A 24367-nucleotide genomic window follows, 5' to 3' on the forward strand; every position below is an offset into this window, starting at 1 on the left:
GAAAACTGACCTACTGTGATGTTACGAGCAGAACATCACATGTGAACATTGAGTGCATGTTCAAATTCATGACCAAGTTATCTGGCAACCTGACTTACAAACCTGTTGAGCCTGTTCCCACCGTCATTAACTCTCAAAACACTGGATGCAGAGATTCAATACACTCTGAGATTGAAAATGATGTCATCAGCAGGTGATCACATCCAAAAGGGCCAAGCTATACGAGTGGACTTTCCTTTGGACTGACAGAAAGTTTGTCTCAATATTCCATGTGTGTAAAATGCAAATCCATCAGTGTAGAACTGTGATTCACAAGTATGTACCTAAGTTTTTGTAAATTAATTTACTGTATTCACCGATATTATTTATTATTAATACATTTATTTATTTTATGAATTTACAAATCTTTTTGTATTTGTGGGAGGAGATTGTGAATCTGTTCACACAAAAAAATTGAGACAAAATGATCTCCTTAGTGTTCTTAAATTGTATGGTCACAAACTGTCTGGCACTTTCATTTTACAACTATACAAATACCTGTGTACCTGTCTGCAGTTGTACCCACCTACCTTGGGTGTGGCATTTCACTGCAGTCACTCTAGTCAGGTTTCACATTATGTAGATGCGAATCAAATGATGTGAAATACAAGGGTGTCACTTGTGTAGAAAGACTGTTTAGAAAGTGGTGGGGACATAGGGACACTTAGCTTGCGAGACATTACAATATGCAATATTAGGTTCATGAGAATGACACGAAAAGATCCTTAAACAGTGTTTTCATTTTAAAACAAGACAGTGATGTCTCTCATTGAAGGTTTAGGATCCAATAAAAAATGATTTATCTTTGTGTGGAAAAAAACACTAGATTCATACTGATTAAAGCCTCTGTTAAGGTTTTCGTTTACATAAGTGTTGTTTATCCACTCTTACGCCTCAGTGCTTTAGAAAATCTGTATATACACACATATATACGTATATAGCCTATGTCTGTATATATTGGATGTGAAAACACAACGATCTTTCACAAGATGGAAACGATAGGGACAAGTCAGTTTATACCTAGTTCTTAGAAAATCAAGGCGTTGTCAGTGATAGGCCAATATACAGAAGAAAAAAAACACCAGTCAACATTTAAGGGACTGGCATTTGGACTGTCAGTTGCTAAGTCCCACCTCCCCCTCGGATCAAAGCGGGTGTCAAGGTTTAGAAGACGAAAGCAGAAATATCTTGTTGGCCACGAAAAAGACAAACAAAACACCATAAGAGAAAATCGGGGAACAACATAGCCAGGTAAACTTGTGCTCTCCTCTCCAAGTTTGATGTCAGCAAATAACAATAGCCTACTTAACTGTATCGTTACATGTGTTTGCAGTGAATCTGTCTGTTAACTGGTAACGTTAACTTGGCAGCGCATCTCTTGCTGTGTCTTCCAGCGCTGTGTGTGTGACTTTAAAAAAGTGAAATACAACTTTTTATTTCGTTTGTTTAACGCCAATGGGCAATGGTGTTTATAAACTGCAGCTCAGGAAAGATAAGCCAGTTTAACTGGAACTGTGGAAAGTGCGTTTTGTGTTGTGACAACGCAGCTGGTGTGTAGCCATTGTTAAGGATTTGATTTTGGTGGGTCTTAATAGTGACAGGTAGGAAATTATACAGCTATTAATTCTGAAATATGTTGTCCAGCTTTATATTGTATGGCTACAGTGATTCTCTCATATTTTATTTGCATACTGTAGGCCTAATCTCTGTTCATCCTACTCACACACCAGTAGTGAGCACAGACATCGTATGTAGCCTACACCACCCCCTGCTTCCAATGTGTGTGTTTGCTAAATGAGTGAGTGACATGAGCGACACAGCTGTTGTATCAGAAGTTAATTTGAGCATGTACCGTGGCCACAGCTGACTCCACGCTGTGTTCGGGCGGAGTGTAATTCAGCCTAAACATCACTTACTGTGACAAACTGTTCTCAGGTCAGATCGACGTCAGATAAATAACGATACGTGATACAAATGTTGACTGGCAAGCCGATGTTGGTAACGATGGCAAAGATAGCGGAATATAAACGTGATCGATGGTACGAAGCTGTGTCACAGGTTAATCTGGGCGCTCTTCCCTCATACAGTGCGGTGTCACCAAAACCACATCACATATCAATGGCAGTTTGGGACATCAAGGCTTTACATCATAGGCTACATCATATAGCCTACAAAACCTTTATAGGCCTAAATTAGGGCTGCCCGAATACATTTTCTTCGGAAGTCGGCGTGGGTGTCTCTGTCTGCGTGTAATTCACAGAGTAGTCAACTAAAACAACAATAACCAAATCTTTGTTTTTAACTTTAATCCCTGCTCAGTCAGCACACATGCAGGCGTGTTTCACTCTTTTGTGTCTTTTGCATGGGTCATGTGGCACCTTTTCACCTCAGTTAATTTTAATTAAAGTTATAAATTCTTGGACTTTAACACAAACCTGCTGTGTGTTGATCTGCTTTGTATGTAAAAAGCAAAATCTACAAACCCTCTGATTTAAAATATGGCTTTCTTTTATTTATAGATATAGTAGCTACAGGAAACTGAAAGTCCAAGATGGCCAGCAGACCAGCCCTGTCCACTGCTGGAAGTCGTGGAATTTACGTGGGAAGCGAATTCAGAGATTCCCTCTCACTCTTGGATTTTCTTTATGCAAATCATTTTGAAGGAGAGTCTTTCCATCCAAAATATCTTGAGCAGACGGAGGAAAACTTTTACCGAGGAGCCCCGCCTGAATGGTTAAACTTTCACATAAGTGAACAGGCAGAGTCAGATGGCACTGGAAGCCCTTTTATTAAACGAGATGGATATGATACACTTGTGCATCAAATTCGCCAAAGAGGAAAACAACGTGAAACAACAACTATTAAACTGTTCCACCAGCCAGGATGTGGGGGAACCACATTGGCCATGCAGGTGTTGGGGACTTGCGGAAAACCTTCAGGTGTGCTGCTTTAACAGGCTCAACCTCAAACATTACAGATGTTGCAGAGGAGGTGGTCCACCTTTTCACAGCTGGCAGTCAAGGCCGCCTGAACACTGTGCTGCTGTTACTGAAGGATGAGCAGAATTTGGATGATCTGCAAGAAAAAATTATGATGAAGATTGCTGAACAGGAGATAGTCACCAATATGCCTGTAGTGATTTTCCTCAGCTGTATTAGAAAGGATGCACTTCTACAGAGTGACAATGTTTTCCTACAGGAAGTGCTTTCTGAGTCAGAGAAGCAAAAGTTTAATGAGAAAAAGGAGGAGCTCAGCAGAAAATACGGTGATAAATCAAAGAAGTTCCATGGCTTTAACATAATACAAACTAATTTCTCCCAGGCTTACATCAAGGAGGCCTGTGCTGTGTTCAAAACAATCAAGAGAGCAAAACAAATCACAGAAGACCCAGCTTGCTGCCTTCCTGTCCCTGCTGAATGCCTATGTACCAGGCTCATATCTCCTGGATCTCAGTGCCTGGACTTATTCAAATGTGAAGACTCCATCCATGGAGACCTTTCATTGGAGGACAGAATGAAGCCCTTTAGTGATCTCATCATCACCTTCCAACAAGATACCAGATCTGAAAAAAGAGTCTGCATGGCTCACCCTATGATAGCAAAGTGTTGCACTGAGATGATGGCTGAGGCAGGTGTGACCAGAAGTGACACAACAAGAAACCTCCTGACCTGTTTGTGCAGCGATGAGGTTCCTCCATCTTTGCTTGGTTTTGTCAAAGACATGTTAACCAAAAGAAGACCAAAACAAATGAAACATGAAGAGAACCCGATCATTAGCACAGATATTAAAGAGGACCCAGAAAGATTTTCTAGACTGATTCTTGACATTCAAAAGATGGAGGGCAATGACCAGAGTGCATCAGTTTTAAAGGTGGCAACAAAACAATTTGATCAAAATCCATTTTATCCTCAGGCACTTGCTCGTTTCTATTATATAGAACTAAAAGACTACAATAAGGCAGAAATGTGGGCAAAGCGAGCAAAGGAAAGAGATCCCCAGAATTCATTTGTTGCTGATACACTGGGACAAGTCTACAAGAACTGTTTGAAGAACAAAGAGCGTCCTGTCAAACCGAGAGCAATTTTGCAACTGGCCACAAAAGCCATTGAAGCTTTCAAAGATGAAGAAGAACTTGCTGAAAATGAACATGGGACAGACATGAAAGAAGATGGCAACACTAAAGTCTCACATACTTTTAACACCAGAGGGCAGTTTGGTTACCTGCAGATTTGCAACCTTGTGTTTGACCTACTTGTTCGTCAAAACCAAACCTGGAGAGGAGTTCTCACAAAGAAGGTGTCCATGGGCTCTGTCCTGGGATTACTTGGAGACAACAAACTCTAGATTTAACGACCTCATTAACAGTCTCAGAGACGAGGTTGAGAGAAAATGTGCCTTTTTTGACAAATTTCTGACCTACTCAAAGCCTGACATGAAGAAAGACGATGCCCTGTACATTTCTAGAGACACCTCAGACTGCTACAGGAAGTATGTCGGAGAATCTCCACCAAAACATTTAAAACAAAAGGTGCTGATCTCATCCAGAAGCTTAAACAAAACCAGGCAGACACCTCTGCTGGAGTACTCTCATGTCTTGACAGAGAATACACTGAATCAGAGATTAAAGAAGTCACTACATGGTGGGAAGAAATTGTTCTATACAAAGATTCGGTAACAGCTCTGGTCAACTACATCTTTTCTCATATCATGCTAATAAATGTGGGAGCAATATTTCCCTCTAATTGCAAGTTTTTAACTGCATTCAGACAGAAAATGCCACTGACCTCCAAAGACGCACCTGAACTCCACATGTTAGCCCTCCTCTTGTACTGGCCAACAGACATTGAAGAGAAATGTGTCTTTGACCTTAGTCAGTTAATTCAGTGTATGCGCTGCTCGTATGACCATGCATATAAGACACACTTTCGGTCAAGGTACCTCCGCCCTCTGTTTTCCATTGGAAAAGGTCAAGATATGAACAGAATTGTTCACAGAAAGGTCCTCGAGGGATTGGTTCTTAAGCAGAATAAGGAAACAATGCAAGACAACTGGAACAATGAGAAGATTTTTAAAGATCCCGAGGTCCAAAAACGCCTTCTCAAAGTTGATGGGGAGGTACGAAACTACAGAGTCTATGCAACTGTTGGTGGCACAGCGATTAAGGTGGATGCAAACCTGCAAAACAGCCTCTGGAAATCACCCCAAGTTTCCTTTTATCTTGGATTTACCATCAGAGGTCCTGTAGCCTTTGACATCCAGACACAAACTGAAGAAAAGGGTGAGAAGGGTAACATACTATAACTTTATCTATAGTATGTTACCTAAATATCTAGTTCCTCTGTGTATATTTAGTACATGTTATTAGTAGAGTGCATAACTTTCACAACTGTAACATAAATGTTGCACACTTGAAAACACCCTAGCTTTCCAGCATAAAATATATTGTAAATGCCAGTATATGTTCTTTATTGCATAATATTCCATATTTGCCATATACCATTGAGCAACAAAATCAGCCGGCAATGAAATAATCACTATGATGTGTTGATTGTCTTCAAAAACAAATTGACCCTTTCTGTTATCTTGTCATTGAGTGTCAGCGATTTGCCATCAAAGTTTTTGGTAGATGGTTCAGTAACAGAACGTCATTGGAAATGGAAAAATTTAAACACACACACACATATATAATATGTGCTCCAAAATTATTAAGTAATACAAACACCTTGTAGTCACCTAACATTTTATGTATTTTTAGCTTATTATTTGTTTGCACCTGTTACCTACTAACATAGTGCAACATCATCATAGTAAAACATAACATGTTGTGCTTCAGCAGCTAAACTTGTTTAAATATTGCATTTTAAAAAGACTCTTCACCGAAAAAGGCCGTGGATTATCAGGAGTTTACCTGTATATGAAATGTGCTTTACAAATAAAATAGTCTTGACTAATGATATCCCATTCCATTGTACTTTGTGGCAGTAAAGGCATTGGAGCTACGTGGCGGTAGTATCTCAAACTCTGAGCAAATAAAACCAGAACTGTCTGCCTGGACAGATATCACTGGAGGTAAGTACAGTAAGAATTAAATGTATTTTTTGGAAATTTCAGTAACAGAACGTCATGGGAAATGGAAAAATTGAAACACACACACATATATATATATATATATATATATATATATATATATATATATATAAATAATATGTGTGTGTGTTCCAGCCTGCACAGTGGTAACAAGGCATGATGGATCCATGTTCTCATTCTGTTTACGCCAAATTCTGACTCTACCATCTGAATGTCTCAACAGAAATCGAGACTCATCAGACCAGGCAACATTTTTACAGTCTTCAACTGTCCAATTTTGGTGAGCTCTTGCAAATTGTCGCCTCTTTTTCCTATTTGTAGTGGAGATGAGTGGTACCCGGTGAGGTCTTTTGCTGTTGTAGCCCATCCGCCTCTAGGTTGTGCGTGTTGTGGCTTCACAAATGCTTTGCTGCATACTTCGGTTGTAACTAGTGGTTATTTCAGTCAAAGTTGCTCTTCTATCAGCTTGAATCAGTCGGCCCATTCTCCTCTGACCTCTAGCATCAACAAGGCATTTTCGCCCACAGGACTGTGACATACTGGATGTTTTTCCCTTTTCACACCATTCTTTGTAAACCCTAGAAATGGTTGTGCGTGAAAATCCCAGTAACTGAGCAGATTGTGAAATACTCAGACCGGCCCGTCTGGCACCAACAACCATGCCACGCTCAAAATTGCTTAAATCACCTTTCTTTCCCATTCTGACATTCAGTTTGGAGTTCAGGAGATTGTCTTGACCAGGATCACACCCCTAAATGCATTGAAGCAACTGCCATGTGACTGGTAGATTAGATAATTGCATTAATGAGAAATTGAACAGGTGTTCCTAATAATCCTTTAGGTGAGTGTGTGTGTGTGTGTGTGTGTGTGTATATATATATATATATATATATATATATATATATATATATATATATATATATATATATATATATATATATATATATATATATATATATATATATATATTATATATATATATATATATATATATATATATATATTATATATATATATATATATATATATATATATATATATATATATATATATATATATATATATATATATATATATATATATATATATATATATATATATATATATATATATATATATATTAGTATGACAGCTGATAAAAAAGAAATGCCAAAAAAACAAACAGAAATGCCTTTTATGTTTGACCTCAAACATAAAAAGATATGTTTGAGGTCATTTAGGAAAACAGTGTCCGCATTGCATCGTTTGACCACCAGAGAAGTTTAGTCCCACTCGGTTCGTAACTTGATTACAATTCAAAATCAATCAATATATTGGAATTCCGGTATCACTCGGTCTTTCTGAAACTTTTTTCTTTTTATGTTATTATTTAAGCTCACAGGTGATCTCTACTCAGTAGTTTAACATTGAGACTAATGCGAATGTACAGGAAGACAAAAGGGATTCATAATAGTGCCAAAACTTAAAATAATCCAACTCTGCAATTCTACAAAGATGTTGTGCCTCTATTACATCATCATTTAGGTTTTCAGGCACATTTACAGCATAATTAAGTCTTAAGCAGCACTTTACAACCAAAAAAATCTGATGAACCCCCACAGTACTCTACCTGTCACAACATCATCTTGTCTGTCCACTTGTGACCAAAACAATTAGAGGAACATTTTAAGGAAAGAACAGGTGGCCTCTAATTAAAATGATATTCGTAACACAAGAAGCAATAATGTTTGTTTGTTTTAATCTACAAAGGTTATTGTTGTAGATTTGTACGGTCAACATAGTTCATACTAGAATGTAGGTGAAATATTTAGATTTTGTCCTTGTGAAACGTGTGTCCTCCACTTTAACCTGTCGTGTAAAATAGTAAATTGTACATAACAATTATGATATTTACCAGTTAAGAAAAAACATTTCATTCAGATGAAGGAGCATCTTAACTAAACTTAACATCCAGGAGAATACTGATTGTTAAACATTCTTACTATAAGAAAATATATAAGAAAGTTATAAGAACATGGGATCATATTACAAACAGTAAAACACAGAGTAATGTAAATTAGGCACAAGGAGAGGCAGTTAACAATGGCATGCAATACTTCTTTTGTCCGCTGGGGGGGACACTGGTTCCATGAGAGGACCTGGGAATCCTCTGACCTATCTACTTATAGTTATCTCAATCTTTGGGTCATGAGCAAAAGATGGTTATTTAACACATGACAATATTTGTGTACCATATCATTTATAAAGAAAGTATATAAAGGTGCTTGGAACAAAGCATTAGTTACAACTTAAATTAAATGCAGGAATAACGGTGAGCATTGAAGATTAAAGAGCACTGCAAAATTAACTTATTTATGGTTTCTTCTTTTCAACACAGTTTCTAACAAGAACACGGTAATAGAAATACTCAAATATAAGTGTCAGGCCACTAAGTAACTTACAGATCATTTAATTCAAACAAGGTAATAATAAGGTTTATGAGGAGACCACATTTATTTGTCTACAAAGGAATTTGAGGCTGTTCCTTTCCTGGCATCTGGCTTTCCTCACTAGTTTCACAACTGGGTGTGAATAGTGAGAGGGTTCTTTGATGTTTCGAGGTAACTAGCTTTTCTTATCAGTTTCAGCGTGAAAATGGGAGGGCAGCCTTTGTGTGTGTTGGATGTGTGATGCAGTCAGAGTTTGTTTAGTTTATGGTCACTGAGGTCCTCACAGCCTGGTTCAGGTTGAGGTTAGTTCTGGACAAGGTAAATATTGTCATTTTAATAGTCATGCATAGTCTGTTATCTCAACTTCACCGGAGGTGGTAGGTGTTATGGTCAAAACTGCCCAAACAGCACTTGTGAGTGAAGCAAACCTTTCACCCCCTCCTTTGGGCTACTTCAGCTGTCTGTTGAGGCTCGATATCTCAACCCCCCGTCTTGTTAGGTTAGGTTGGGTTAGGTTAACTTTATTGTCCCCAAGGGGAAATTCCGCTTGGGCACTGTGCAGAGTTGCTTCACAAAAACATCACAAAAGGAATCACACATCACAAAACACATCAACAAGAACCTGAGAAGTATTGACATGTTGTACTTCACAAGAAGAAAATATAAACACAGAAGAAAAAGGACATTGTTGACAACACAGTCCCATGGATTAATGTGCTAGTGTGGTTGTTGTGGCACATTGCTCCATTGCACTAAAGTTTGTGTAAAGTAAAAAGGTACTTTTAACCAGTTTTATCCCATCGACTTGTCTGAGCTTTTAAAAACAGTACCACAAATGAGTGTCCTCCAGCCCACTTGATGTAATACCTACAAAGTTTTTAGTGAAAGTAATGGATTTTGTTGGGCCCCATTTGATCTCTGTTTTCAACAGCTCCCTATCTACTGGTTGTGTCCCTGATTATTTTAAAATGGCTTGCGTGAACCCACTTTTAAAGAAACCTGGTTTAGATCCCTCCCTCCCACAAAATTTTAGACCAATTTCAAAACTGCCTTTTATTGTAAAGATTTTAGAAAGAATTGTGTCCAAACAGCTGCTCACTGTACTGGAAAATAACACATTATTTGAAAAGTTATAATCTGGTTTCAGGAAGTACCACAGCACTGTGACTGCCCTGCTTAAAGTCACCAATGACCTTTTAATACTGATGAAGGTGTGTTCTCAGTCCTGGTACTCCTGGACCTTAGCGCTGCTTTTGACACCATTGATCACAACATCATGTTAGACAGACTGAGGCACTGGGTGGGGATCTCTGGTACTGCCCTAGAATGGCTTTCATCCTACCTGTCAAATAGGTTAATAAGTTTTGCGTGTCTGTAAACAACTATGTCTCCTCGTTCTGTCCAGTTAAATATGGTGTGCCTCAGGGGTCGGTCTTAGGACCCATTTTGTTTTCCTTGTATCTGCTTCTCCTTGGACATATTATCCATAAACATGGCATTTCTTTTCATATTTATGCTGATGACACACAAATATACTTGCCCGTCAGATCCACAGATCCTGGAATGCTGAGTTCAAACAACTGCCTTTGTGAAGTTAAAAAATGGATGTCAAATAATTTCCTCCAGCTGAACTCAGACAAAACAGAAATCCTGGTCATCGGGTCTCAGCAGATGGCAAATCAAATACTGCCATCTGCTGGTTCGCTAGTAAATCACATTTAGCCTGTGGCAAAGAACCTTGGTGTTTGGTTTGATGGTAATTTAAATTTCGAGCAGCACACCACAAAGCTTGTTCAATCAACTTAGAAATATAGCAAAAATTCGATCTATGTTAACTTTTAAGGACACCGAGACCATTTTACATGCCTTCATCTCATCACGCCTGGATTATTGCAACAGCCTTTTCACCTATTTAACCCAAAAATCTATTGATCTATATTTCTGCTCTGAGTCTTCTTCGAACAGTGTGGAGGTCGTTGGTGATGTCACTTACTGATGTTTTGGGGGTTTTCTTCACAGCTCTCACGATATTTCTGTCATCAACTACTGTTGTTTTCCTTTGCCGACCTGTTCGACGTCTGTTGCTCAGTACACCAGTAGTTTCTTTCTTTTTCAGGACGTGAGCAAATTGTTGTGCTTCTTACGCCCAACGTTTGTCCACTGGCTCTTGTCGATTTTCCTTCTTTTCTCAGCTTGACAATGGCTTGCTTTTCTCCCACAGACAGCTCTCTGGTGTTCATGTTGGTTTATCCTCTTTAACAGGAAATGCAGTCTTTATAGGTTTGAACCAAGGATGGAAACTTAGACTAGTCATGTTCTAAGTTTGGACAATCAACCTAAAAGGCAACACCTGGGCAACAAGAAAAATCTGTCAGTCATATGTTCCAATAGTTTTGCTCACTTGCAAAATGAGTGGGTTCAAACAAAGGGTGGTATGTCCTGATTTGTTTAACATATCTAGCTATGAATATCAGGAAATGAGAGATGAAATTGTGAACTCTGGTCTCATACTCACCTTTTGAACAAAAACAAAGGAATTTGCCTCACTGTTCCAACACTTTTGCAGGGACTTTTGAGTTTGGACCCTAGACATCCAAAACAGGCAACTAGGAGTGGGGCAATTCATCTACGTAATCAGCGTCATTGACTATGAAAATATGTCGATTTGCATAAAGTACATCACATTGAAGTGGTGACAGAGAATGTTCAAAAGTAATGATTTTACTGTTTACCAATGTGTCTTAACAAGGGCCTTTGGGAATCTTGAGGCTAGGATCATGTGGTGGTGTTGCGGTAAGTTATTCTGTTTGCTTTGCAAAACAACTGATCTAACCGTTATTATTATAAAACTATTTACAACAAAATGTTTGCTTTCTGTTACAGGACTCCAGTGATTGGACTAAACTTGAACCCAAAATCAAAAAAGTGGATGAGGTTCAGATTTATAGGTAAAGATTACATTTTACTATGTCACAGCACTAAAGAACCATAACAGCAAAGCAAAGCAAAATATGCATACCCCACAGCAGGAAAAAAAAGAAAGAAAAGTGGCATAAAGAAAACAATGGCATTTATGGTGAGTGTGGGCCCCGCTATTGACACCTAAGATAAACAAATCTAAATGGCTGTGCTAGCTGCATGCTCTGCACACCCACACCCTGTGTAGTACTGGAATACTTCACATTTGGTACGGTACAACCACACCGAACTAAGGTTTGGTGTGCAACACACTTTCAACCCCTAGATGTCACTGCAGTAATGCTTTACATAGACTACATAAAATATGTGTAGCGTTCCCTTTAATTCGATATTTCAGTCCATCCTAGATCCAAATCCATTTGTTTTCCCTTTCGCTCCTTAGCCTACAGTCCAAGGCAGGTCAGTATGAATGCAGTGTGTCTGCCCTGCGCTGGGTTTGTAAGGACAAGGCCAGCTTCAAGTATCAGTTTTGTTCATGGGATGAACAAAGAGAGAAGCCTTCATGCATGGATTACATGCCAGCAGGACCCCTACTGGACATCAAAGTCACAGCTGGGAACTTTGAGGAGTTGCATCTGCCACACTGGATAGGTAGGTGAACATAAATGTATGATGAAAACAGTTCAATCCTTTGTATGTATTTCTCCTCACAAAATACTGTTTTTGTTTTTTTCAGATCACGACACTACAACGTCAGACATGTTTGCAGTTCTACACATGGATACCTGTGGTGATATTGTGGAACAAGTGTCTGATGTGACATCGTCCCACGTCAAGTTACACCAGACAACTTTCTCTCCAAGGGGGGTCATGATGAAACTGGGCTTCCCAGTAAAGGTTTACTGTGACGTGTTAATATACAAGACAAAAAAGGAATTCCTCACACTGCATGTTTACCTGGTCCCACCTGATCAGTATATACAACAGGTTATTGTTTCATTTTTTTCACAGTAGTTAATACAAACTATTGCAAGAAGTTACAACTACGCAGCTGGAAATGTTGGAGAATTGTAAAGACATACCAAAACCATTATGATTGTATTTCAAAAATATATATCAGTGTTGGCTACTAAGGGCTTCTACTTTTATTCACAGAAAGTGGAGAGGAAGGAGACATCTTATGGATCAATAATAATCCCAAAACCAAGCCCAGAGAAGTCTCTTCAGATGCTGGATAATTTCTTTCTCACAACAGATACGGACACAGCTACAATTCATCCTGAAGTGAGGTTTTAACCGTTTTAATAATTGGGATCATTTTAACAAATATCAAAGATCTGAATAAATTATTTAAAATTAGTGTGTTTGACCAAGCTGCGATTGGCTCCAGCCCCCCACAACCCTATACACAGGATATTTTTTTCCCACTTTAAAAACATAAAAGCATGTACTGTTACAACTGAAACCGAAATAAGAACAGGAATAAAATCAAATGCCCTTAAAACAATATTTCATCTACAGACATTAAAGCTCACATGTGAGAGGAGAAACCCAATTTCTCTGAGGTGTGTATCCGAAATGCAGACAGTGATTTTGACCTGAAACTTGAAAGTGAACAAAGGAGAAATAGTAAAGAGGACACTGTCTGGGCCTGCACTGTTCGAAGAGGTGAGTGGTTTCTTTTTGAGGAATTAAAAAAGAAATTGTGCTCCCACTATATTATGTACACCCTTTCTTCTGTTTAGCTAAATGTGTACAGTTCAGCAAAGCAGATGACTCGAACTTTAATGTAAAAGATAGACATAAGCTATATCCAGTAACTAATTGGCATTGTGATCCGTATTTTATTGCAGGAGACTACAAAACTCAAAGCACTGATCATGAAGATGGTAAGAAAACACGTTTAATATGCAAGAATAAGAGTCAGAAATGATAAGATGACCTCACATAGTGATTTTAAACCCCATTGCTACCCTCTGCTTAGAATTTCCACTTATGACCATTTGAACATCTGGTATTCACTGTGTGTTTGCTTTGTTTTTATCTTCCATGTCATCCTCAGGTCAGCATTTTGTGGATCGCCATCGGACAGCTCTCATTAACAGAGTGAGCGACATCGGAGCCGTCCTGGATAAGCTCATTGAAAGGGGGCTGATCTCAAATGAGAACTATGATGCTGTAAGAGCTAAAGAAACCACACAAGACCAGATGAGGGACATTCTTAAGTTTCTGACTACAGCAAAAGCCAAAGACGCTCTCTATAAAATCCTTAAAGGGATGAGAAGTTTGAGGGCTCTCATCCTTGAGCTTGAGGAATCTGAATCTGGTTGTAGCTTCGGACAGTAAGTGGACATTTGTCGCTTAGATGACAAAAAACAAACTGAATGTGAAATTTAATGATGGCACAGGAGAGGACAACAAGAAGCTTAGTGTATATTCTGACATAAAATATATTGTGATTTAACTATAAAGAAAGAGGTTTCATTTAATATTTATATACTTATAAACACTGAGTAAGTGGACTGGAGAGTTAGACAAAATGTTATCCTGCAAATGATTTGCATCCTCTGGTCAAACTGGTCAAACAGCAAAGTGAAAAGGAATGCTTTTCATTTATATATTGCACAACACACACGTCAGAGTAAAAGAGTGACTTCATTAGGGAAACCACTGTAAGCTCTGAACATTTTTTATGGGTTTATGAAACACGAAAATATGAAACCTCTTAAGACTAAAGAAATGTGCATTCTCAGTGGGAAATAAATACACTTTTTAATACATGTCTTTTGATATGTCATTGTTTTCTTCTAAATGTTTTACATTAAGCACGATGGGTCAAGCAAAACCAATGTAAAGGACACACTTGTGTTTTTAAAATGTTTAAATTGTATGGGACAGTTACAAAGATTTTGAGTGTAGATTTAGTTTGTAAGGAAAACCACATGTCTTGATGTTGACTTGTAGTTTTGCTGTAATGTGCTTGACTTCAGGATTTGAAAATGTAAGACATGTATGATGAATTGATTGAAGTTTTATTTTGTTGTTTTGTTGTATTTGTACAATCAAAAACTCAGGGTCCCTTCAACTAAATGTTAAGACCAGAATAATGTGACATGGATTCATCAAAGCAAGTTGAGTTTTAATTAAAATAAAAACAGGTGGAATTATTTTTATATTGACATTGATATTTTTCTTTTTACTTTTATTTTACTTTGGGAGAAAACCTCCTCTGGGCTAGATGTTAGGTCCCCTACCACTCTGTTCACTTATGTCATAAAGTAGCACAAACAAATGAGAAGCTTAAATATGATGTAGGTTTTAATGTAATATCAAAAGTATAATACATAAATAAAAAAAAAACAATCTGTAAATCTGAGATGGTTCCAGGGAGCAACTGATCAGGCTCACTTTTATACACCTCTTTTGCTCCTCCTTTTATGGGCTTTATTGCAAGGTTCTCCTTTCCTAAACTTTCTCTATTTTCTTTGACACCATTGTTTCCCTGTCCAGCTCTACCTGTAATTAATTCATTGCAGCAGTTGACATCATGTGTACACCATAATTACATGAATACCTTAATTCTCATAGGAATTCCTCTAACTGTATACATTATTATAATAAAGGTTTTAATACAAGAATATGTATATGTATGTGTGTATATATTCAGAAATTGGGCTTATTCATGTGCTAAGAGAGCAAAGCTCATCTTGCCCTAGGTGTATCAGAGAGTATACACGTCTAGGAATGTTATTGTATGGGGGAGGCCGAGAGCCCATTCAATGAGCACACCTTTATGGGAAGTAGCATATAGACAGACAAGAATAAGATTGTCTATTTAGGCCTACTATTTTTAAGTTCTCATCAGCCAAACTGATCAGCAATTTACGATTGTGAACATCTATAAATGCAACATTTCCTGAGATTTGTATTCTCCTAGAGATGTCTTGTAATTTTTTTTTTTAAACATTTTATCAAGTTTTATTCCTGCAACAATAAATATACTCCAGTTAAATATAAGTGTTGTAGGAGGTCTCCTGTGTGTGTTGTGTTTTTCGTCTCATATTCATAGTATCAACTGCACTGATGTAGGTAATGGGCGGTCAGGCGGATGTGATGTGTAATTTATTTATTTTGAGTTTCACAGACAGAGGGGGAGAGCCTGGGAGTGAACACTTTCTGTTGACCGTTCTCACACATCTATTCGCTTACACGGTAATTTTTTGGTTTAGTCTGATTAAGTGGAAGAATTAATTATTGAACTTGGATCTTTGAGAGGAACTGAGTTTTAGCGTATGGCCGTATTTTTCTTCTGTCAGTGTTTAGTCCCTTACGGCGGCTAAGAGTGCCACTAAAAGTGTGTTATTATATTGCATAGCAAGGTAAAATTACATACTAATTTAAGATGATGTCTGTACTGAGAATAAGCAAGACCCATGTGCGATGTAGTGTGGTAAAGTATTATGCACTTCTAGCAGAGTATGGTAGGCTACTCGCTCAATCCAAGTTACATTGTGCAAGAATAGGCAATTTGGAGGGTCAGAGTGGGAATGAAAGACGCACCATTCTCTCTATTACAAGTCACTGTACAATCAAAATGATTTTAAAGCTGTTATTTTAAGATATATTAGTTGTTTGATATTGCTTTAAATAGTATGTAAGTATGAGGGTTTGGTGAAAAGTTTGATGAGTTTGGAAGCAGCAGCAGCAAAAAAATCAGAGAAAAAGAAAGAAAATAAACTTCAAAGTAGAATGATGATGAAGAGAAGTCCACTTTGCTGGAATAAAATTTACTAGGATTGACTGTCCAGATAATAGCACCTCATGCAAGATCATGGAAAAGATGATGAAAGAAAGAATAGGCTATAGGCTGCTAGTGTTAGGATTTGGCTGTGTCTTCATATTTTTCCTGTTTAGTCTGTTTTCATAGGTTTGGTTTTGTGTTCTGTGTTCTGCAAGCTTTATTTGATCTTGTAAATGTTGTAGTTTAATCTAGTCTTTTGTTCATTCGCATGTTTAAGTTTCTTAGTATCTGTCTTGTCTCTTATCTTAGCTCTTAGTCCTGTTTTTTAGTTGTGCTTTAATTCATGTTTAGTTCCTGGTCTGTGTACTTCTATGTTTTATTATTTTGGTCTGTGTCTTAGTCCTTAGTCTTATGTCTCCTGTTTGGTCTGGTCTCTGTCCATGCCCTGATTTTGCAATCTTTCCATGTTTTGTGTTTTACTTAGATAGATCTGTCTTCGTGTGTTCCCGAGTACTTTACTTCCTGTTTTATTTTGTATTTTTTTGTGCCTTGTGTTCTTGTGGAGCTTTGTTCCTGTTGTTGATTACCTGATGTATTTCAGCTGTGCTTGGACAGTTGCCACTGAGCTCCCAGTATAAGCCTACTTTACGTGGTTAATAAATCTTTGTTGGACTGCAATACCCTCGCCTCTGTCTGCATTTGGGTCCACTGTGTTTCCTGCCGCTGCACTCAACAACCCCTGACAGTTAGATGGGAAAAAATATTTTTTTCTCCCCAGTGGTGAATGTGGAAGGAAGGCATTTTGATCAAACTTGTCCATCATGCCTAATTCTTCTCTGTTCAAAATATGCACATGAACGGACTGAAATTTTAGAGGGTTTAGACACATGGACCCAAAAACAACTTTTCACAAAGCATCTCTTCTTCATGACAGTTGGTGATAATGTTCAGCCCTGTCGCAAGAAGAAGAAGAAGGACTCTGAGACCGAGTAGGGGATGAGGATTTGACACAAAGCTGGTGGGATTTGTGGAAATGCAGATGGGGAAAAATCCTGCTGAGGAATCACACCACGCTATGGGGAACAGCTCTACAGTTTGAAGATAAAATTAAGGTCGGTTTTAATTATTTTAAGAAATTTAATTTAAAATTATTGTAACCATTTAACCTATAGGCCTATAAGTCCATCTTATTTGCCGGTGGTAGCGGCTAACTTCCCTCATACAGTGCGGTGTCACCAAAACTACATCACATATCAATGGCAGTTTGGGACAGCAAGGCTTTACATCATAGGCTACATCATATAGCCTACAAAACCTCTATAGGCCTAAATTAAGGCTGCCCGAATACATTTTCTTCGGAAGTCGGCGTGGGAGTCACTGTCTGCGTGTGAGAGAGAAAACGTTCCGTTTCTACAGAGTAGTCAACTAATACAACAATAACCAAAACTTTGTTTTTAACTTTATTACTGCTAGTTTAGTAGACCCAAGTGAACAATCGCCTGTAGATTAACTTTTCTAATTTTGTAAAACTCCCTGCTGAGTCAGCACACATGCAGGCGTGTTTCAGTCTTTTGTGTCTTTTGCATGGGGCATGTGGCACCCTAAGGAAGCGCATTGCATTCACCAAAGAAAAACAAAATTGGAAGCCTTATCTCATAAGAGATCAGGATCTCGTAATTATGAGAAAAGATGTCATAATTACGAGAAAAGATGTCATAATAACGAGATAAGATGTCGTAATATCTATATATATCTATAAATAAAAGAAAGCCATATTTTAAATCAGAGGGTTTGTAGATTTTGATTTTTACATACAAAGCAGATCAACACACAGCAGGTTTGTGTTAAAGTCCAAGAATTTATAACTTTAATTTAACTTATTTGAGGTGAAAAGGTGCCTACGGACGAGATCAGGATCTCGTAATTAGAGATGACTGGAAAGGTGCCATTTCTGAGTTCAGGTAAAGTTGGAAATAGATTCACAGATTTGAGCTTCCGGGATCAATAACTCGTAAGCAAAACGTGCTTAAAACACTAACGACGCCTCTTTATTATCGTAGTTAAGTAGACAACGAGCTACAAGTACATTTTCACATAAATGAGTCTTCCTAGGAGCAGACCAAATGACATTGGTCTCTACGTGCAGCCGGCTGTGAGACGAGTGCGCAGGGACCAACACCGAAAACACATTCTGCAGAGATATTCAATAATAATTCAAATAATTCAATGCCCCCAAAATCACCTTACACATTAATGATATACTGCTGGTTATACTACAACACTTTGTTTAGGGTAAGACTTTTGCATACCATATATTAGGTAGGTCTATTTCCAATATTCAATAACTTCACTGTTAAAGGCTGTAGTGTCTCAAAAAATCCCCCCACAAATCATTGATATCCTGCTTGTGATACTACAACACTTAGTTTTTAGAAATATTGTTTTGCATAATTTGGGGAATTTTAATATTCAATAACTTTACTGGTACTGCTAGGGGGTGGTGATGGGGCAGTGGATAAGACAAATGCCTTTGATGTGAGAGACCCGGGTTCAAATCCACTGTGAGATACCATTGCGTCCCTGAGCAAGACACTTAACCCCTAGTTGCTCCAGAGGCGTGCGACCTCTGACATATATAGCGATTGTAAGTCGCTTTGGATAAAAGTGTGTGCTAAATGAATAAATGTCATGTTATAAGCAGTAGTGTCTCCAAAATTACTTCAATCATCAGTGGTCTTCTATTGCTGATACTACAACACTTTTGTTTGAAAAAATTTGCTTTGAGGTAATTTTGGGGGATTTTAATATTAAATAACTTCACTGTTATACAGATACCCAGCTAGACATTTTACTTTCCTAGAACATTTTGATAACTTTCCTGCTGGTGTCAAGGACATTGCCTTATAATGTTCCCTGATTGTTCCCAAACGGACACGATGTAAAGTTCTTTAAAGTGTTCGGGGACGCTATTTCATTACGTAAGTGTTCAGGGGAAGTTTTCTGTCTGCCTTATTGGTGGCACCTATTCTCAACATGAGACCATTGATAATTGGGGTGATTTTGGAGACACTACCCCAAAATTATGCAAGCCTATATTTCTACAAACTAAGTATTGTAGTATCACAAGCATTAGATCACTGACATGTAGGGTGATTTTGGAGACAATACAGCTTATAACAGTAAAGTTATTGAAGATAGAAATTCTCCAAAATTATGCAAAACTATATTTCTACAAGTGCTGAAGTATCACAAGCAGGATATCAATGATTTGTGGGGTGATTTTTGAGACACTAAAACTCTTGAAAGTGAAGTCATTGAATATTGAAAATAGACCTACCTAATATGAGGTATGCAAAAGTCTTACCCTAAACAAGGTGTTGTAGTATAACCAGCAGTATATCATTAATGTGTAAGGTGATTTTGGGGGCACTATATTGTGTAAGTGTGAAGTTATTGAATATCTCTGCAGAATGTGTTTTCGGTGTTGGTCCCTGCGCACTCGTCTCACAGCCGGCTGCACGTAGAGACCAATGTCATTTGTTCTGCTCCTAGGAAGACTCATTTATGTGAAAATGTACTTGTAGCTCGTTGTCTACTTAACTACGATAATAAAGAGGTGTCGTTAGTGTTTTAAGCACGTTTTGCTTACGAGTTATTGATCCCGGAAGCTCAAATCTGTGAATCTATTTCCAACTTTACCTGAACTCAGAAATGGCACCTTTCCAGTCATCTCTAATTACGAGATCCTGATCTCGTCCGTAGGCACCTTTTCACCTCAAATAAGTTAAATTAAAGTTATAAATTCTTGGACTTTAACACAAACCTGCTGTGTGTTGATCTGCTTTGTATGTAAAAATCAAAATCTACAAACCCTCTGATTTAAAATATGGCTTTCTTTTATTTATAGATATAGTAGCTACAGGAAACTGAAAGTCCAAGATGGCCAGCAGACCAGCCCTGTCCACTGCTGGAAGTCGTGAAATTTACGCGGGAAGCGAATTCAGAGATTCCCTCTCACTCTTGGATATTCTTTATGCAAATCATTTTGAAGGAGAGTCTTTCCATCGAAAATATCTTGAGCAGACAGAGGAAAACTTTTACCGAGGAGCCCCACCTGAATGGTTAAACTTTCACATAAGTGAACAGGCAGAGTCAGATGGCACTGGAAGCCCTTTTATTAAACGAGATGGATACGATACACTTGTGCAACAAATTCGCCAAAGAAGAAAACTCTCTGGAACATCAACTGTTAAACTGTTCCACCAGCCAGGATGTGGGGGAACCACATTGGCCATGCAGGTGTTGTGGGACTTGCGGAAAACCTTCAGGTGTGCTGCTTTAACAGGCTCAACCTCAAACATCTCAGATGTTGCAGAGGAGGTGGTCCACCTTTTCACAGCTGGCAGTCGAGGCCACCAGAATACTGTGCTGCTGTTACTGAATGATGAGTTAATTTTGGATGATCTGCAGAACATCATTACAATGAAGATTGCTGAACAGGAGATAGTCACCCATATGCCTGTTGTGATTTTCCTCAGCTGTATTAGAAAGGATGCAGTTCTACAGAGTGACCATGTTTTCCTCCAGGAAGTGCTTTCTGAGTCAGAGAAGAAAAGGTTTAATGAGAAAAAGGAGGAGCTGCAAACTAATTTCTCCCAGGCTTACATCCAGGAGGCCTGTGCTGTATTCAAAACAATCAAGAGAGCAGACAAATCACAGAAGACCCAGCTTGCTGCCTTCCTGTCCCTGCTGAATGCCTATGTACCAGGCTCATATCTCCTGGAGTCTCAGTGCCTGGACTTGTGGAATGTGAAGACTCCATCCATGGAGACCTTTCATTGGAGGACAGAATGAAGCCCTTTAGTGATCTCATCATCACCTTCCAACGAGATACCAGATCTGAAAAAAGAGTCTGCATGGCTCACCCTATGATAGCAAAGTGTTGCACTGAGATGATGGCTGAGGCAGGTGTGACCAGAAGTGACACAACAAGAAACCTCCTGACCTGTTTGTGCAGCGATGAGGTTCCTCCATCTTTGCTTGGTTTTGTCAAAGACATGTTAACCAAAAGAAGACCAAAAGAAATGAAACATGAAGAGGACCCAACCAAAAGTACAGAGAGTGAAGAGTGCAAAGAAAAGTTTTCTAAACTAATTCTTGACATTCAAAAGATGGAGGACAAGGCTCAGTGTGCATCAGTTTTAAAGGTGGCAACAAAACAATTTGATCAAAATCCATTTTATCCTCAGGCACTTGCTTGTTTCTATTATATAGAAATAAAAGACTACAAAAAGGCAGAAATGTGGGCAAAGAGAGCAAAGGAAAGAGATCCCCAAAATTCATTTGTTGCTGATACACTGGGACAAGTCTAGAAGAACTGTTTGAAGAACAAAGAGCGTCCTGTCAAACCAGGAGAAATTCTGCAACTGGCCACAAAAGCCATTGAAGCTTTCAAAGATGAAGAAGAACTTGCTGAAAATGAACACGGTAAAGACATGAAAGAAGATGGCAACACTAAAGTCTCACATACTTTTAACACCAGAGGGCAGTTTGGTTACCTGCAGGTTTGCAACCTTGTGTTTGACCTACTTGTTCGTCAAAACCAAACCTGGAGAGGAGTTCTCACAAAGAAGGTGTCCATGGGCTCTGTCCTGGGATTACTTGGAGACAACAAACTCTACAGATTTAACGACCTCATTAACAGTCTCAGAGACGAGGTTGAGAGAAAATGTGCCTTTTTTGACAAATTTCTGACCTACTCAAAGCCTGACATGAAGAAAGACGATGCCCTGTACATTTCTAGAGACACCTCAGACTGCTACAGGAAGTATGTCGGAGAATCTCCACCAAAACATTTAAAACAAAAAGGTGCTGATCTCATCCAGAAGCTTAAACAAAACCAGGCAGACACCTCTGCTGGCGTACTCTCATGTCTTGACAGAGAATACACTGAATCAGAGATTAAAGAAGTCACTACATGGTGGGAAGAAATTGTTCTATACAAAGATTCGGTAACAGCTCTGGTCAACTACATCTTTTCTCATATCATGCTAATAAATGTGGGAGCAATATTTCCCTCTAATTGCAAGTTTTTAACTGCATTCAGACAGAAAATGCCACTGACCTCCAAAGACGCACCTGAACTCCACATGTTAGCCCTCCTCTTGTACTGGCCAACAGACATTGAAGAGAAATGTGTCTTTGACCTTAGTCAGTTAATTCAGTGTATGCGCTGCTCGTATGACCATGCATATAAGACACACTTTCGGTCAAGGTACCTCCGCCCTCTGTTTTCCATTGGAAAAGGTCAAGATCTGAACAGAATTGTTCACAGAAAGGTCCTTGAGGGACTGGTTCTAAAGCAGAATAAGGAAACAATGCAAGACTGGGGCAACAACTGGAACAATGAGAAGATTTTTAAAGATCCCGAGGTCCAAAAACGCCTTCTCAAAGTTGATGGGGAGGTACGAAACTACAGAGTCTATGCAACTGTTGGTGGCACAGCGATTAAGGTGGATGCAAACCTGCAAAACAGCCTCTGGAAACCACGCCAAGTTTCCTTTTATCTTGGATTTACCATCAGAGGTCCTGTAGCCTTTGACATCCAGACACAAACTGAAGAAAAGGGTGAGAAGGGTAACATACTATAACTTTATCTATAGTATGTTACCTAAATATCTAGTTCCTCTGTGTATATTTTAGTACATGTTATTAATAGAGTGCATAACTTTCACAACTGTAACATAAATGTTGCACACTTGAAAACACCCTAGCTTTCCAGCATAAAATATATTGTAAATGCCACTATATTGTTCTTTATTGCATAATATTCCATATTTGCCATATACCATTGAGCAACAAAATCAGCCGGCAATGAAATAATCACTATGATGTGTTGATTGTCTTCAAAAACAAATTGACCCTTTCTGTTATCTTGTCATTGAGTGTCAGCGATTTGCCATCAAAGTTTTTGGTAGATGTTTCAGTAACAGAACGTCATGGGAAATGGAAAATTTAAATATATATATATATATATATGTGTGTGTGTGTGTGTATGTATATATGTAAAGTAAGACAGCTGATAAAAAAAGAAATGCCAAAAAAACCAAACAGAAATGCCTTTTATGTTTGACCTCAAACATAAAAAGATATGTTTGAGGTAATTTAGGAAAACGGTGTCCGCATTGCATCGTTTGACCACCAGAGAAGTTTAGTCCCACTCGGTTCGTAACTTGATTACAATTCACTTGGTCTTTCTGAAACTTTTTTCTTTTTATGTTATTATTTAAGCTCACAGGTGATCTCTACACAGTAGTTTAACATTGAGACTAATGCGAACGTACAGGAAGACAAAAGGGATTCGTAATAGTGCCAAAACTTAAAATAATCCAACTCTCAAAGATGTTGTGCCTCTATTACAGGTTATTCATTAGGTTTTCAGGCACATTTACAGCATAATTAAGTCTTAAGCAGCACTTTACAAACAAAAAAATCTGATGAACCCCCACAGTACTCTACCTGTCACAACGGCCAAAACAATTTCATGAGGCACATTAGGATGTGGTGACATTGTGTCTTCATCTTGTCTGTCCACTTGTGACCAAAACAATTAGAGGAACATTTTAAGGAAAGAACAGGTGGCCTCTAATTAAAATGATATTCGTAACACGAGAAGCAATAATGTTTGTTTGTTTTAATCTACAAAGGTTATTGTTGTAGATTTGTATGGTCAACATAGTTTATAACTAGAATGTAGGTGAAATATTTAGATTTTGTCCTTGTGAAACGTGTGTCCTCCACTTTAACCTGTCGTGTAAATTAGTTGTTAGATTCACTTTCTTTTCTACAGATTTATTTTGCAGCATGTTTTCCTAATTATTCATTTAGGCTATTATGTTGTCTTTTAAAAAACACTTTTTTTAATGTTCCTACTTTTGTCTATACTTTCTTTTGTGTTGCTCACTCTGTTGCATCTTTTTTTATAAACTGCGCTACAACAAAGTTTTGTTTTCTCAAGAGCATAATAATGTGAAAACATGGTGGAGATTATTTAAAACCTAAACAAATATTACACCGGATCATTGTTTTACTTTCCACTTTTGGTCTCAGCTTTCTCACTGTACACAAAAGCTTCATAGCCTCCGTAATAGGC

The 24367-nt window shown here is 38.2% G+C and overlaps 2 protein-coding genes across 2 annotated transcripts; both read left to right on the forward strand.

Annotated features, from left to right (window-relative positions):
- The first annotated feature begins 4967 nt into the window (after positions 1-4967).
- On the forward strand, positions 4968-13820 carry LOC119911926 (NACHT, LRR and PYD domains-containing protein 1 homolog). The gene is made up of 11 exons (XM_038730902.1): positions 4968-5317; positions 6022-6108; positions 11305-11348; positions 11439-11503; positions 11917-12125; positions 12211-12461; positions 12630-12758; positions 12996-13039; positions 13087-13142; positions 13328-13363; positions 13537-13820. Exons 1-11 carry the CDS (start codon positions 5014-5016, stop codon positions 13818-13820), a joined length of 1509 nt encoding a protein of 502 aa, XP_038586830.1. The 5' UTR covers positions 4968-5013.
- A 6334-nt stretch (positions 13821-20154) lies between these two features.
- Positions 20155-22865, forward strand: LOC119911927 (sterile alpha motif domain-containing protein 9-like). The gene is made up of 3 exons (XM_038730903.1): positions 20155-20893; positions 21007-21581; positions 21612-22865. The coding sequence occupies exons 1-3, from the start codon at positions 20155-20157 to the stop codon at positions 22863-22865; spliced, it is 2568 nt and encodes an 855-aa protein (XP_038586831.1).
- The last annotated feature ends 1502 nt before the right edge of the window (positions 22866-24367 follow it).

The sequence above is a fragment of the Micropterus salmoides genome, unplaced genomic scaffold (assembly GCF_014851395.1).
Source record: "Micropterus salmoides isolate LMB-PRFRI ecotype aquatic unplaced genomic scaffold, ASM1485139v1 Ms_hic_scaffold_2, whole genome shotgun sequence".
NCBI classification, from domain to species: Eukaryota; Metazoa; Chordata; class Actinopteri; order Centrarchiformes; family Centrarchidae; genus Micropterus; species Micropterus salmoides.